The following is a 17,460-nucleotide window of genomic DNA, read 5'->3' as shown; positions in this document are numbered from 1 at the left end:
GAGAGTTAAAGGAACTCATGAAGTCATCACTACTGAGAGTTAAAGGAACTCATGATGTCATCACTACTGAGAGTTAAAGGAAGAACTCATGAAGTCATCACTACCGAGAGTTAAAGGAACTCATGAAGTCATCACTACTGAGAGTTAAAGGAACTCATGATGTCATCACTACTGAGAGTTAAAGGAACACATGAAGTCATCACTACTGAGAGTTAAAGGAAGAACTCATGAAGTCATCACTACTGAGAGTTAAAGGAACTCATGAAGTCATCACTACTGAGAGTTAAAGGAAGAACTCATGAAGTCATCACTACCGAGAGTTAAAGGAACTCATGAAGTCATCACTACTGAGAGTTAAAGGAACTCATGAAGTCATCACTACTGAGAGTTAAAGGAACTCATGATGTCATCACTACTGAGAGTTAAAGGAAGAACTCATGAAGTCATCACTACCGAGAGTTAAAGGAACTCATGAAGTCATCACTACTGAGAGTTAAAGGAAGAACTCATGAAGTCATCACTACTGAGAGTTAAAGGAACTCATGAAGTCATCACTACTGAGAGTTAAAGGAACTCATGAAGTCATCACTACTGAGAGTTAAAGGAACTCATGATGTCATCACTACTGAGAGTTAAAGGAACTCATGAAGTCATCACTACTGAGAGTTAAAGGAACTCATGAAGTCATCACTACTGAGAGTTAAAGGAACTCATGAAGTCATCACTACTGAGAGTTAAAGGAACTCATGATGTCATCACTACTGAGAGTTAAAGGAACTCATGATGTCATCACTACTGAGAGTTAAAGGAACACATGATGTCATCACTACTGAGAGTTAAAGGAACTCATGAAGTCATCACTACTGAGAGTTAAAGGAACTCATGAAGTCATCACTACCGAGAGTTAAAGGAACTCATGATGTCATCACTACCGAGAGTTAAAGGAAGAACTCATGAAGTCATCACTACTGAGAGTTAAAGGAACTCATGAAGTCATCACTACCGAGAGTTAAAGGAACTCATGAAGTCATCACTACCGAGAGTTAAAGGAACTCATGAAGTCATCACTACTGAGAGTTAAAGGAACTCATGAAGTCATCACTACTGAGAGTTAAAGGAACTCATGAAGTCATCACTACTGAGAGTTAAAGGAACTCATGAAGTCATCACTACTGAGAGTTAAAGGAACTCATGAAGTCATCACCACCGAGAGTTAAAGGAACTCATGAAGTCATCACTACTGAGAGTTAAAGGAACTCATGAAGTCATCACTACTGAGAGTTAAAGGAACTCATGAAGTCATCACCACCGAGAGTTAAAGGAACTCATGAAGTCATCACTACTGAGAGTTAAAGGAACTCATGAAGTCATCACTACTGAGAGTTAAAGGAACTCATGAAGTCATCACTACTGAGAGTTAAAGGAACTCATGATGTCATCACTACTGAGAGTTAAAGGAACTCATGAAGTCATCACTACTGAGAGTTAAAGGAACTCATGAAGTCATCACTACTGAGAGTTAAAGGAACTCATGAAGTCATCACTACTGAGAGTTAAAGGAACTCATGATGTCATCACTACTGAGAGTTAAAGGAACTCATGAAGTCATCACTACTGAGAGTTAAAGGAACTCATGAAGTCATCACTACTGAGAGTTAAAGGAACTCATGAAGTCATCACTACTGAGAGTTAAAGGAACTCATGAAGTCATCACTACCGAGAGTTAAAGGAACTCATGAAGTCATCACTACTGAGAGTTAAAGGAAGAACTCATGAAGTCATCACTACTGAGAGTTAAAGGAACTCATGAAGTCATCACTACCGAGAGTTAAAGGAACACATGAAGTCATCACTACTGAGAGTTAAAGGAACTCATGAAGTCATCACTACTGAGAGTTAAAGGAACTCATGAAGTCATCACTACCGAGAGTTAAAGGAACTCATGAAGTCATCACTACCGAGAGTTAAAGGAACTCATGAAGTCATCACTACCGAGAGTTAAAGGAACTCATGATGTCATCACTACTGAGAGTTAAAGGAACTCATGAAGTCATCACTACTGAGAGTTAAAGGAACTCATGAAGTCATCACTACCGAGAGTTAAAGGAACTCATGATGTCATCACTACCGAGAGTTAAAGGAACTCATGAAGTCATCACTACCGAGAGTTAAAGGAACTCATGAAGTCATCACTACTGAGAGTTAAAGGAACTCATGAAGTCATCACTACCGAGAGTTAAAGGAACTCATGAAGTCATCACTACTGAGAGTTAAAGGAACTCATGAAGTCATCACTACCGAGAGTTAAAGGAACTCATGAAGTCATCACTACTGAGAGTTAAAGGAAGAACTCATGATGTCATCACTACCGAGAGTTAAAGGAACTCATGAAGTCATCACTACCGAGAGTTAAAGGAACTCATGAAGTCATCACTACTGAGAGTTAAAGGAACTCATGAAGTCATCACTACTGAGAGTTAAAGGAACTCATGATGTCATCACTACTGAGAGTTAAAGGAACTCATGAAGTCATCACTACTGAGAGTTAAAGGAACTCATGAAGTCATCACTACTGAGAGTTAAAGGAACTCATGAAGTCATCACTACTGAGAGTTAAAGGAACTCATGATGTCATCACTACTGAGAGTTAAAGGAACTCATGAAGTCATCACTACTGAGAGTTAAAGGAAGAACTCATGAAGTCATCACTACTGAGAGTTAAAGGAACTCATGGATCAGTAGTTGTGACTCTGTGACTGTGTTTATTCTCTATTAGTGATGAGTAGTACAGTAGCAGCTCTTATATGTTTAAGTCTTGCCAGGTTAGTGAGATTCTTCTGATTTAGTAGAACACCAGATTCTTTCTAGTTTTCCTAAAGTTTGTTTTAATTGTTGAGTTTGTGAATTATACCAAGGAGCTGTTCTCTGTTGTTTAATTATCTTCTTTTTTAAAGGAGCGATGGAGTCCAGAGTTGTTCTCAGTGAGTCTGCAGCGCTATCAACAATACAGTCAATCTGGGGGGGGGGGGAGAATAAGTCATCTCTGTAGTATCATCTATTATAAATACAGTTTTAATCTATAGACCTGATGGATCTCATGAAATAAACACACAGTCACATGGATCATAGCAGAATGTTTATTAGATGGGTTTAAAGCTGCAGGATGATAAATGCAGTTATAATGTTTCATAGTTAAAAACACTGTAGAGATAAAGTGTTTCATGTACGAATCATCAGAGTCTGATTGGTTCAGTAACTTTTATTAATAACATGCTGAAGCTGCTGCATGTTGACTTATCACTCATCAAAGAGACAATTAATAAAGTAGAGAATCATAAAAGAAGTAAATCCAGAGAGAAGCAAACGTATGACTCAGTAAAGATATGATGCTGCTGATTGGACAGGACATGTGCAATGCATTGTGGTAGTTGTAGGATTCCACCTTAAGAGCCATTTAAAGACTCTAAACACTTGTTCTTACTTTGCAATAATAATCACACATTTCTGTTACATAGAAATCATCATAATCACAGCAGTGAATGTTAAACCCTGCACACTGTTCTCATATATATTTATCATAGATGTAACTTCACCACACAGAGCAAAGGAAAACACACAGAGTTTAATGTAAGGAGGAAATAGTGAAGCATGCATTACTGATGTAAGTTAAAATGATGACCTCATATATTATTATTCTTTGTTTAATATACTGGTCATCAACCAGCTGTTTAAACAGGAAGCACATCAGACACAACTTTCTCTCCTTTAAATACAGAACATGACACTCCCAATGTAAGAAACCATGATGCCGACTGAGTCAAATAAACACCTGAACAAGAAGAAGTGAAGATCTGTGTCTGCAGCTCATTTCACCCTCAACGTCGTATGAAACATTTCTTTCATTTCATCAACGGGGTTGGGTACCATTATCTGCTCGACAACATGACGGACTCCTCTCTGTAACTCATTGTAGTATCGCTGCAGCTCATCAAGCTCAGCCTGCTGTTGTTTCTCCACCTCCTGATGCTCCTCTTGAGCTTCACTCATCATCTTCTGGTACTTTTCCTTCACAGCTTTTGTTTCCTCCTCCAGTTTCTTCTCGTAGAACTCTTTGAGCTCTGCTTCCCTCTCAGCCAACTTCTTCACTGTATCCACGTAGGTGGAGTTGGAGTAAAACTCTCCTCTGTTGCCTCTTCCGTTGCCTTCAACCATCTTCTCCACCTTCTCCAGCAGATCCAGGACCTGACCTCTATCGTTGGTTTTATTGTTGTTGAAGATGTAATATCTGTTCTTCACCTTCTCCAGGAACTCCTTCAGCTTACCTTGTGCCTTCTTCAGCTTCTCTTCAAAGTCTTGGAATTGATCTCCATGGGTGAAGAGGATGATGGTGTACTTCCAGAAATCCTTCCCAAATATCTCCTCCACCCTCTCGACAGCCTTTGCCTCCTTGGCTCTAAAACGCCCCGCCTTGATGACCAGCAGGATGGCGTGGGGCCCCGGGGCCGACATGTTGATGCATTTAGAAATCTCTCTGCTCACTGTGTCATCAGCCAGTGTGCTGTCAAAGATGCCGGGAGTGTCGACCACAGAAACTTCAAAGCCACCGACTTCATTTTCCTCTTTCTTGCATTTATTGGTCACTGAGGAGACAAACACAGCGTCACCATGACGACACTCAAACTTGCACCCTGACCTTCATTTAGTTTCAGTCTTTCATCAAAATCTATTGACTGGCTTTTACACCAAATGCACTGTTACCATGGTTACAGGTCAGTGTTGTATGCAATTACCATGGTTACGGGTCAGTGTTGTATGCAGTTACCATGGTTCGGTTCAGAGTTATATGCAGTTACCATGGTTACGGGTCAGTGTTGTATGCAGTTACCATGGTTACGGGTCAGTGTTTTATGCAGTTACCATGGTTACGGGTCAGTGTTGTATGCAGTTACCATGGTTACGGGTCAGTGTTTTATGCAGTTACCATGGTTACGGGTGAGTGTTGTATGCAGTTACCATGGTTACGGGTCAGTGTTGTATGCAGTTACCATGGTTACGGGTCAGTGTTTTATGCAGTTACCATGGTTACGGGTGAGTGTTGAATGCAGTTACCATGGTTACGGGTGAGTGTTGTATGCAGTTACCATGGTTACGGGTGAGTGTTGAATGCAGTTACCATGGTTACGGGTCAGTGTTGTATGCAGTTACCATGGTTACGGGTGAGTGTTGAATGCAGTTACCATGGTTACGGGTCAGTGTTGTATGCAGTTACCATGGTTACGGGTCAGTGTTTTATGCAGTTACCATGGTTACGGGTGAGTGTTGTATGCAGTTACCATGGTTACGGGTCAGTGTTGTATGCAGTTACCATGGTTACGGGTCAGTGTTTTATGCAGTTACCATGGTTACGGGTGAGTGTTGAATGCAGTTACCATGGTTACGGGTGAGTGTTGTATGCAGTTACCATGGTTACGGGTGAGTGTTGAATGCAGTTACCATGGTTACGGGTCAGTGTTATATGCAGTTACCATGGTTACGGGTGAGTGTTGTATGCAGTTACCATGGTTATGGGTGAGTGTTGAATGCAGTTACCATGGTTACGGGTCATTGTTTTATGCAGTTACCATGGTTACGGGTGAGTGTTGAATGCAGTTACCATGGTTACGGGTCAGTGTTGTATGCAGTTACCATGGTTACGGGTCAGTGTTTTATGCAGTTACCATGGTTACGGGTGAGTGTTGTATGCAGTTACCATGGTTACGGGTCAGTGCTGTCTGCAGTTACCATGGTTACGGGTGAGTGTTGTATGCAGTTACCATGGTTACGGGTGAGTGTTGTCTGCAGTTACCATGGTTACGGGTGAGTGTTGTATGCAGTTACCATGGTTCGGTTCAGTGTTGTATGCAGCTACCATGGTTACGGGTGAGTGTTGAATACAGTTACCATGGTTACGGGTCAGTGTGTTACCTGAGGACTGGCTGACTTCAGCTCTGAAGGCGTCTCTTCCCAGTATGGTGTTCCCACTGCAGCTCTTCCCTGCTCCAGTCTTCCCAACAAGAACCAGTCTGACTGTAAGAAGAGACGTTTAGTTACCCCCACTACCATTAAATACCTCTCAGTTACCCCCCCCCACTACCATTAAATACCTCTCAGTTACCCCCCCCCCAATACCATTAAATACCTCTCAGTTACCCCCCCACTACCATTAAATACCTCTCAGTTACCCCCCACTATCATTAAATACCTCTCAGTTACCCCCCCACTACCATTAAATACCTCTCAGTTACCCCCCCACTACCATTAAATACCTCTCAGTTACCCCCCCCCACCATCATTAAATACCTTTCAGTTACCCCCCCACTACCATTAAATACCTCTCAGTTACACCCCCCACTACCATTAAATACCTCTCAGTTACCCCCCCACTACCATTGAATACCTCTCAGTTACCCCCCACTATCATTAAATACCTCTCAGTTACCCCCCCACCATTATTAAATACCTCTCAGTTACCCCCCACTACCATTAAATACCTCTCAGTTACCCCCCCACTACCATTAAATACCTCTTAGTTACCCCCCCACTACCATTAAATACCTCTAAGTTACCCCCCCACTACCATTAAATACCTCTCAGTTACCCCCCCCACTACCATTAAATACCTCTCAGTTAACCCCCCCAACTACCATTAAATACCTCTCAGCTACCCCCCCCACTACCATTAAATACCTCTCAGCTACCCCCCCCCCCCACTACCATTAAATACCTCTTAGTTAACCCCCCCCACTACCATTAAATACCTCTCAGTTACCCCCCCCACTACCATTAAATACCTCTTAGTTAACCCCCCCCACTACCATTAAATACCTCTCAGTTACCCCCCCACTACCATTAAATACCTCTCAGCTACCCCCCCCACTACCATTAAATACCTCTTAGTTAACCCCCCCCACTACCATTAAATACCTCTCAGTTACCCCCCCACTACCATTAAATACCTCTCAGTTACCCCCCACTATCATTAAATACCTCTCAGTTACCCCCCCCCAACTACCATTAAATACCTCTCAGTTACCCCCCACTATCATTAAATACCTCTCAGTTACCCCCCCCACTACCATTAAATACCTCTCAGTTACCCCCCCCCCAACTACCATTAAATACCTCTCAGTTACCCCCCCACTACCATTAAATACCTCTCAGTTACCCCCCCCCACTACCATTAAATACCTCTCAGTTACCCCCCCCACTACCATTAAATACCTCTCAGTTACCCCCCCCAACTACCATTAAATACCTCTCAGTTACCCCCCACTATCATTAAATACCTCTCAGTTACCCCCCCCACTACCATTAAATACCTCTCAGTTACCCCCCACTATCATTAAATACCTCTCAGTTACCCCCCCAACTACCATTAAATACCTCTCAGTTAACCCCCCCCCAACTACCATTAAATACCTCTCAGTTACCCCCCACTATCATTAAATACCTCTCAGTTACCCCCCCCCACTACCATTAAATACCTCTCAGTTACCCCCCACTACCATTAAGTACCTCTCAGTTACCCCCCCCACTACCATTAAATACCTCTCAGTTACCCCCCCACTACCATTAAATACCTCTCAGTTACCCCCCCCCCCCCCCACTACCATTAAATACCTCTCAGTTACCCCCCACTATCATTAAATACCTCTCAGTTACCCCCCCCCCCCCAACTACCATTAAATACCTCTCATTTAAACCCCCCCCCCCCCCCACTACCATTAGATACCCCCCCCATTTACAAACTACATGTCAGATGTTTAATTAGTGATCATATAAAGTTAACTCACAGCGTGCAGGGTTTTCCATACTGCCACTTCTTCTGGTTGTTGGTTCGGCTGTTCAGACAGACAGGTGAGAGACAGACAGGTGAGAGACAGACACAGACAGGTGAGATACAGACAGGTGAGAGACAGACACAGACAGGTGAGAGACAGGCAGGTGAGAGACAGACACAGACAGGTGAGAGACAGACAGGTGAGAGACAGACAGGTGAGAGACAGACACAGACAGGTGAGAGACAGACAGGTGAGAGACAGACAGGTGAGAGACAGACACAGACAGGTGAGAGACAGACAGACAGGTGAGAGACAGACAGGTGAGGGACAGACACAGACAGGTGATAGACAGACAGACAGGTGAGAGACAGACAGGTGAGATACAGACACAGACAGGTGAGAGACAGACAGGTGAGAGACAGACACAGACAGGTGAGATACAGACAGGTGAGAGACAGACACAGACAGGTGAGAGACAGACAGGTGAGAGACAGACACAGACAGTTGAGAGACAGACAGGTGAGAGACAGACACAGACAGGTGAGAGACAGACAGGTGAGAGACAGACACAGACAGGTGAGAGACAGACAGGTGAGGGACAGACAGGTGAGAGACAGACAGGTGAGATACAGACAGGTGAGGGACAGACAGGTGAGAGACAGACAGGTGAGAGACAGACAGGTGAGATACAGACAGGTGAGAGACAGACAGGTGATAGACAGACAGGTGAGAGACAGACAGGTGAGGGACAGACAGGTGAGAGACAGACAGGTGAGGGACAGACAGGTGAGAGACAGACAGGTGAGAGACAGACAGGTGAGAGACAGACAGGTGAGGGACAGACAGGTGAGAGACAGACAGGTGAGATACAGACAGGTGAGGGACAGACAGGTGAGAGACAGACAGGTGAGACACAGACAGGTGAGAGACAGACAGGTGAGGGACAGACAGGTGAGAGACAGACAGGTGAGATACAGACAGGTGAGGGACAGACAGGTGAGAGACAGACAGGTGAGAGACAGACAGGTGAGATACAGACAGGTGAGAGACAGACAGGTGATAGACAGACAGGTGAGAGACAGACAGGTGAGGGACAGACAGGTGAGAGACAGACAGGTGAGGGACAGACAGGTGAGAGACAGACAGGTGAGAGACAGACAGGTGAGATACAGACAGGTGAGAGACAGACAGGTGATAGACAGACAGGTGAGATACAGACAGGTGAGAGACAGACAGGTGATAGACAGACAGGTGAGGGACAGACAGGTGAAACAGTAAAAGTTCAGTCTGATATAAATAAATGAGACTTACGGAGAGTTTCTGCCATTCTCGCTGCTGATAGTTTGTGATCAGTGACGATCACCTGTCTGCTGATACCTGCATCATACAAACAGCTGTTTCCTGTCTTCCTTCAAAATAAAAGAAAACAAGGCTCAACACATTGGGCCAGATGCCAGAAACATTCGATTTACGGGAAATCACTCGCAAGTTTTCTCTCATTTCCTCTTTGGCACAAACACACTGTAGGAGTGGACCTGTCGCACCTGTAAGACCAGTCCGACTGTTGTGTGATCAGTGGGAGGAGAACCGGCTGGGTTAGGGTTAGCCTAACCCTCCACAGGGGAAAACCTCACTGTATGAGACAATAAGCCCGGAACAGTTCACTGCAGAGTGACGGCCTGTTAGTGGGTCGGTCCAGGTGTTAGCGGGTCGGTCCAGATGTTAGTGGGTCGGTCCAGATGTTAGAGGGTCGGTCCAGATGTTAGAGGATCGGTCCAGATGTAAGTGGGTCGGTCCAGATGTTAGAGGGTCGGTCCAGATGTTAGTGGGTCGGTCCAGATGTTAGAGGATCAGTCCAGATGTTAGTGGGTCTGTCCAGGTGTTATAGGGTCGGTCCAGATGTTAGAGGGTCGGTCCAGATGTTAGTGGGTCGGTCCAGATGTTAGAGGGTCGGTCCAGATGTTAGTGGGTCGGTCCAGATGTTAGAGGGTTGGTCCAGATGTTAGTGGGTCGGTCCAGATGTTAGTGGGTCGGTCCAGATGTTAGAGGATCGGTCCAGATGTTAGAGGGTCGGTCCAGATGTTAGTGGGTCGGTCCAGATGTTAGAGGGTCGGTCCAGATGTTAGAGGGTCGGTCCAGATGTTAGTGGGTCGGTCCAGATGTTAGAGGGTCGGTCCAGATGTAAGTGGGTCGGTCCAGATGTTAGTGGGTCGGTCCAGATGTTAGAGGATCAGTCCAGATGTTAGAGGATCGGTCCAGATGTTAGAGGGTCGGTCCAGATGTTAGACGGTCAGTCAGGTATTAATAATCTCAATAATATTCTGAAACCTCCTGACGCTCTACCACCTCCCTTACTCACAGTTACACAGTGTGATGCCTTCAGGACCTTCTTCAATGCCAACATTGAAAATATCACCAGACACTGACTGCTTCAAATACCTCTGCATCCTCTCTGCATCGTCCTTCAGCTCTCCGCTCGCCAGCTTCATACTGCCAACTGATCCAGATCATCTACCTGCCAGTTAGACCCCCTACCTACCCACCTGGTAAAGGTCTGCCTGCCTGCCAGTTAGACCCCCTACCTACCCACCTGGTAAAGGTCTACCTGCCAGTTAGACCCCCTACCTACCCTCCTGGTAAAGGTCTGCCTACCTGCCAGTTAGACCCCATACCTACCCACCTGGTAAAGGTCTGCCTACCTGCCAGTTAGACCCCCTACCTACCCACCTGGTAAAGGTCTGCCTACCTGCCAGTTAGACCCCCTACCTACCCACCCGGTAAAGGTCTGCCTACCTGCCAGTTAGACCTCCTACCATCCCATCTGGTAAAGGTCTACCTGCCAGTTAGACCTCCTACCTACCCACCTGGTAAAGGTCTACCTGCCAGTTAGACCCCCTACCTACCCACCTGGTAAAGGCCTACCTGCCAGTTAGACCTCCTACCTACCCACCTGGTAAAGGTCTACCTGCCAGTTAGACCTCCTACCTGCCCACCTGGTAAAGGTCTGCCTACCTGCCAGTTAGACCCCCTACCATCCCACCTGGTAAAGGTCAGACTACCTGCCAGTTAGACCCCCTACCTACCCACCTGGTAAAGGTCTACCTGCCAGTTAGACCCCCTACCTACCCACCTGGTAAAGGTCTGCCTACCTGCCAGTTAGACCTCCTACCTACCCACCTGGTAAAGGTCTGCCTACCTTCCAGTTAGACCCCATACCTACCCACCTGGTAAAGGTCTGCCTACCTGCCAGTTAGACCTCCTACCTACCCACCTGGTAAAGGTCTGCCTACCTGCCAGTTAGACCTCCTACCTACCCACCTGGTAAAGGTCTGCCTACCTGCCAGTTAGACCTCCTACCTACCCACCTGGTAAAGGTCTGCCTACCTGCCAGTTAGACCCCCTACCTACCCACCTGGTAAAGGTCTGCCTACCTGCCAGTTAGACCCCCTACCTACCCACCTGGTAAAGGTCTGCCTACCTGCCAGTTAGACCCCCTACCTACCCACCCGGTAAAGGTCTGCCTACCTGCCAGTTAGACCTCCTACCATCCCATCTGGTAAAGGTCTACCTGCCAGTTAGACCTCCTACCTACCCACCTGGTAAAGGTCTACCTGCCAGTTAGACCCCCTACCTACCCACCTGGTAAAGGCCTACCTGCCAGTTAGACCTCCTACCTACCCACCTGGTAAAGGTCTACCTGCCAGTTAGACCTCCTACCTGCCCACCTGGTAAAGGTCTGCCTACCTGCCAGTTAGACCCCCTACCATCCCACCTGGTAAAGGTCAGACTACCTGCCAGTTAGACCCCCTACCTACCCACCTGGTAAAGGTCTGCCTACCTGCCAGTTAGACCCCCTACCTACCCATCTGGTAAAGGTCTGCCTACCTGCCAGTTAGACCCCCTACCTACCCATCTGGTAAAGGTCTGCCTACCTGCCAGTTAGACCCCCTACCTACCCACCTGGTAAAGTGACTGCTGGTGTTGTCCCAGCATCACTAAAGACTGCTGCAATAACACCAACCCTGAAGAAACCTGGCGCTGATCCGAATGATTTGAACAACTTCCGACCCATCTCAAACCTGCCATTTCTCTCCAAAATACTAGAAAGAACTGTTGCAGCCCAGGTCCACACCCATCTGTCTGACAATAATCTCTATGAACCATTTCAGTCTGGCTTCCGTCCTCCACAGCACCGAGACAGCACTAGTGAAAATAACCAATGACCTCCTGATGGCATCTGACTCTGGACTTCTCTCCATTCTGGTTCTCCTCCACCTGAGCGCAGATTTTGACACTGTCTCCCACGACATCCTCCTGGACAGGTTATCCTCCATTGGAATCACTGACATCCCTCTGGCCTGGTTCCGATCATATCTCTCTGGCCGCACACAGTTTGTTCAACTCAAGAACCTGCGATCCGGCTCCTCTCCAGTCTCTATTGGTGTTCCCCAGGGCTCTGTCCTTGGCCCCCTCCTGTTCATTATTTATCTTCTGCCTCTTGGTCACATTCTCAGGAAATTTGACATTCACTTCTACTGTTACGCTGACGATACCCAACTCTATCTTTCCACTAAGCCTTCCTCCACTCTGCCACCCATCGCCCTACGATTCCTTAATGGAAATTAAATCATGGCTGTCACTCAACTTTCTTAAACTCAACGGCGAAAAAACTGGGGCCCTCCTCATTGGTACCAGATCAACCTTAGCAACACTCAACACTTTCTCCATGTCCATCGACAATTCCACTGTTCATCCTTCCCCTCAGGTAAGGAGCCTGGGTGTCATCCTGGACAGCACATTATCTTTCGAAGCCCACATCAATAACGTTACTCGGACTGCATACTTCAATCTACGCAACATCAACCGTCTCCGTCCCTCACTTTCACCAACCTGCACCACTATCCTGGTAAACACCCTGATCACATCCCGTCTGGACTACTGTAACTCTCTCCTCTTTGGTCTTCCTCTGAAATCTCTTCACAAACTCCAGCTGGTACAGAACGCACCCGCCCGTATCATAACCAGAACCCCCTCTATTGAACACATCACTCCTGCCCTGCAGCAACTTCATTGGCTCCTTATCAAATCCCGCATTACTCCTCACTTACAAGATCCTTCACAACCTGGCACCATCATATCTCTCTGAACTGATTCACATCTACACACCTTCCAGAACTCTCCGATCCTCCTCTGCCAACCAGCTCTTTGCCCCATCTGCCAACTTAACTACCATGGGGTCAAGAGCTTTCAGCCGATCTGCCCCCCGCCTTTGGAGCTCTCTCCCACCAGACATTCACACTTCTGACTCTGTTGCCACCTTTAAATCCTGCCTGAAAACGCACCTATTCAGAGCAGCATACTCTGTCTCATTGTACTGATGCACTTTATAGTCACATTCAAATTATTTCTTTATCTTTGCACTAAATGTTACCTGATTTATATTGTTTGATGTACTGTTGTTGTGTTTTATGTGCCTTTAAATAAAATGCATTATTATTAGAGGTTCAGTCCAGATGTTAGAGGGTCGGTCCAGATGTTAGAGGGTCAGTCCAGATGTTAGAGGGTCAGTCCAGATGTTAGAGGGTCAGTCCAGATGTTAGAGGGTCGGTCAGGTGTTATAGGGTCAGTCAGATGTTAGAGGGTCAGTCCAGATGTTAGAGGGTCAGTCCAGGTGTTAGAGGGTCAGTCAGGTGTTATAGGGTCAGTCAGATGTTAGAGGGTCAGTCCAGATGTTAGAGGATCAGTCCAGATGTTAGAGGGTCAGTCCAGATGTTACAGGATCAGTCCAGATGTTAGAGGGTCAGTCCAGATGTTAGAGGGTCGGTCAGGTGTTATAGGGTCAGTCCAGATGTTACAGGATCAGTCCAGATGTTAGAGGGTCAGTCCAGATGTTAGAGGGTCGGTCAGGTGTTATAGGGTCAGTCAGATGTTAGAGGGTCAGTCCAGATGTTAGAGGGTCAGTCAGGTATTAGAGGTTCAGTCCAGATGTTAGAGGGTCGGTCCAGGTGTTAGAGGGTCAGTCAGATGTTAGAGGGTCAGTCCAGATGTTAGAGGGTCAGTCCAGATGTTAGAGGGTCAGTCCAGATGTTAGAGGGTCAGTCCAGATGTTAGAGGATCAGTCAGGTGTTAGAGGGTCAGTCCAGATGTTAGAGGGTCAGTCCAGATGTTATAGGGTCAGTCAGATGTTAGAGGATCAGTCCAGATGTTAGAGGGTCAGTCCAGATGTTATAGGGTCAGTCAGATGTTAGAGGATCAGTCCAGATGTTATAGGGTCAGTCAGATGTTAGAGGATCAGTCCAGATGTTAGAGGGTCAGTCCAGATGTTAGAGGATCAGTCCAGATGTTAGAGGATCAGTCCAGATGTTAGAGGTTCAGTCAGGTGTTAGAGGGTAGGTCCAGATGTTAGAGGGTCAGTCCAGATGTTAGAGGGTCAGTCAGGTATTAGAGGTTCAGTCCAGATGTTAGAGGGTCAGTCCAGATGTTAGAGGGTCGGTCAGGTGTTATAGGGTCAGTCCAGATGTTAGAGGGTCAGTCCAGATGTTAGAGGGTCAGTCCAGATGTTAGAGGGTCAGTCCAGATGTTAGAGGGTCAGTCAGGTATTAGAGGTTCAGTCCAGATGTTAGAGGGTCAGTCCAGATGTTAGAGGTTCAGTCCAGATGTTAGAGGGTCAGTCAGATGTTAGAGGGTCAGTCCAGATGTTAGAGGTTCAGTCCAGATGTTAGAGGATCAGTCCAGATGTTAGAGGGTTGGTCCGGATGTTAGAGGGTCGGTCCGGATGTTAGAGGGTCGGTCCAGATGTTAGAGGGTCAGTCCAGATGTTAGAGGGTCAGTCAGATGTTAGAGGGTCAGTCAGGTGTAAGTGGGTCAGTCAGATGTTAGAGGGTCAGTCCAGATGTTAGAGGGTTGGTCCGGATGTTAGAGGGTCGGTCCGGATGTTAGAGGGTCGGTCCAGATGTTAGAGGGTCAGTCCAGATGTTAGAGGGTCAGTCAGATGTTAGAGGGTCAGTCAGGTGTAAGTGGGTCAGTCCAGATGTTAGAGGGTCAGTCCAGATGTTAGCGGGCCTTTAGTTTCACCACTAACAATAAATAATAACCTGTGTTTGTGTTGAGCTTCTCTACAACCTGCAGGATGTCTGACCTTATATGGTGTTTGAAGCATCATTCATGTTCATTTAGTAACCTGTGTTTTTAGAACAGGTGGGACAGGTTCATCTACTCTTCATCACTGTTTCCTGGTGATACCTCAGGTAGACAGACAGGTAGACAGACAGGTAGACAGACAGGTACATGCCTCTTGTCTTCCTTGTACAGTCTTAAGAACACTCCCATGCTATTATTTTGTAGCAGATGACGTGTTTCCGGTGTTTCTTCCTCGTTGGACTCGTTTGTCTTCAGAAAGTCTCGACATCAGAGTAAAAAGAAGAAACGAAGATAAAGAAGTTTAAAGTCAGAAAGTGGAGCCGTTTGTTTACTGTTCGGGTTCTGACTTTGTTTCACCTGCTCAGGTGAGTCCAGCTGCCTTTACTATATACTGAACATTGATTAATAACTGAATCATTGTCTGATTCTGAATCCTCGGTAACTCTGCAGTGAAATTATTAGCAGCTGTTTATTACAGAGTAAAGAACAGGTGATGTTTTTACCCATTAAACACATTAACAAGCTGAAGTTAGGGACCGTCTGTAAAGTGACTGCAGCAGACACACACACACACACACACACACACACAGACACCCAACACACACACACACTAACACACACACACACACACACTAACACACACAAACTAACTTTATGGGACCAAAACTCACATTTAAATTTTACATTGAAAATAAAATTTGACTTTAAAGTTAAATGTGAAACTCTGCCACTGATAGCAGTGTTATTTAAATGTTGCATTGGCACTGAAACAAACCACTGATATTAAAACATTATCTTATTTAAACATTTTTTCCTCCTCTCTGTTCTGCTGCAGGAATACTACTACTTTATTCCTCCTCACAAACCTGAATGTGAAACTGCTTGTTTTGGGTCTGCAAACACTCAGCTTGAGCATCACTGTGGGTCTGTATGTGTTTCGCTATTAGCTTTGCGTTAGCAGGTCAGAGGTCAGACAGTGTGCATGAAATACACCTTTGATTATTTTTATTTGCCCAATTTATACATAATAATTGAACAATTTATGTAACGCATGTAACGCCATATTTGTTAGTTTAGTAACTGTAATGTGATTACTGGCTGTAGACTTTAACGTTACTGTATTAAACCCAACACTGGTCCAGGCAGCAGCGAGCTCTCAGTCATTACACTCTGCAGATATTAACAAGTGAACTGAATAACAGACACTTCAGAGGAGTCACCTGATGGAAAACACACATCAGGGTCTAATTAATATTCATAAGTAACATTTTGTAACACAATGACACAAATAACCCAAATTCTTCCTCTTTCATAGGACACATTATACTTTGACAGACATGGATCCAGATCTCACCATCGTCCTGCTGGGAGACTCAGGAGTGGGTAAAAGTGCGACAGGAAACACCATCTTAGGACGGGCAGCGTTTGTGTCTGAGCCGTCCTTTGACCCAGTAACAACAACCATCTCTGAGCAGACAGGAAGAGTGTTAGAGAAAAACATCTCAGTGATCGACACTCCTGGAATATTAGACTCAGAACAGGAGGTCAGGACCAGGTGTCAGAACATCCTGCGGTCCAGCAGACCCAAACTGTTCCTGGTGGTACTCAGTGTGGGTCGGTTCACTGACGAGGACCAGGAGGCTGTAGATGCAGCTATCAGAGTTCTGGGAGACGAGGGGTTAAAACACAGTTACCTGCTCTTCACATCTGGAGACAGTTTGAGCACTTCTCTGAAGGAGTACATCTACGAGTTTAAATCAAGTCCACTGAGACAGATAGTCCAGATGTTTGGAGAAAGATTTCATCTGTTCAATAATAAAACCAACGAAGAAGAACAAGTCAAACAACTACTGCAGAAATCACAGGAAGTGCAGAAAGTTCCAGAGATCAACCTGCCAGGTACACCTGTCTGTCTCTCTACCTGTCTGTCTCTCTCTCTCTGTCTCTCTCTCTCTCTCTCTCTCTGTCTCTCTCTGTCTCTCTCTGTCTCTCTCTCTCCCTCTCTCTCTCTCTCTCTCTCTCTCTCTCTCTCTCTCTCTCTCTCTCTCTCTCTCTCTCTGTCTCTGTCTCTCTCTGTCTCTGTCTCTCTCTCTCTGTCTCTCTCTGTCTGTCTCTCTCTGTCTCTCTCTCTCTCTCTCTCTCTCTGTCTCTCTCTGTCTCTCTCTGTCTCTCTCTCTCCCTCTCTCTCTCTCTCTCTCTCTCTCTCTCTCTCTCTCTCTCTCTCTCTGTCTCTGTCTCTCTCTGTCTCTGTCTCTCTCTCTCTGTCTCTCTCTCTCTCTGTCTGTCTCTCTCTGTCTCTCTCTCTCTGTCTCTCTCTCTCTCTCTCTCTCTCTCTCTCTGTCTCTCTCTCTCTCTCTCTCTCTCTCTGTCTGTCTGTGTTTGTTATATTCAGAGGTCAGAATGTCTTGTGTGTCTTCTCTCTTGTGTCTCCAGGTGTGTCCATCGTCCTGCTAGGACACCATGGAGTGGGTAAAAGTGCGACAGGAAACAACATCTTAGG

At 46.0% G+C, this 17,460-nt stretch overlaps 1 protein-coding gene and 1 pseudogene across 1 annotated transcript in view; one reads left to right on the top strand and one right to left on the bottom strand.

The window, feature by feature from the left end:
* Positions 1-3,765: 3,765 nt before the first annotated feature.
* Positions 3,766-10,309, bottom strand: LOC133993640 (GTPase IMAP family member 7-like; annotated as a pseudogene).
* Positions 10,310-16,297: 5,988 nt separating this feature from the next.
* The window catches only part of LOC133993639 (GTPase IMAP family member 8-like), a 5,382-nt gene continuing 4,219 nt past the window's right edge, over positions 16,298-17,460 (top strand). Inside the window, exons 1-2 of the mRNA XM_062432625.1 lie at positions 16,298-16,859; positions 17,394-17,456. Of these exons, the coding sequence (XP_062288609.1) occupies positions 16,298-16,859; positions 17,394-17,456 (625 nt within the window). The remainder of the gene's footprint in view (positions 16,860-17,393; positions 17,457-17,460) is intronic.

Source organism: Scomber scombrus, chromosome 14 (genome assembly GCF_963691925.1).
Source record: "Scomber scombrus chromosome 14, fScoSco1.1, whole genome shotgun sequence".
Classification (NCBI taxonomy): domain Eukaryota; kingdom Metazoa; phylum Chordata; class Actinopteri; order Scombriformes; family Scombridae; genus Scomber; species Scomber scombrus.
This window is presented reverse-complemented; position numbering and strand designations above follow the sequence as displayed.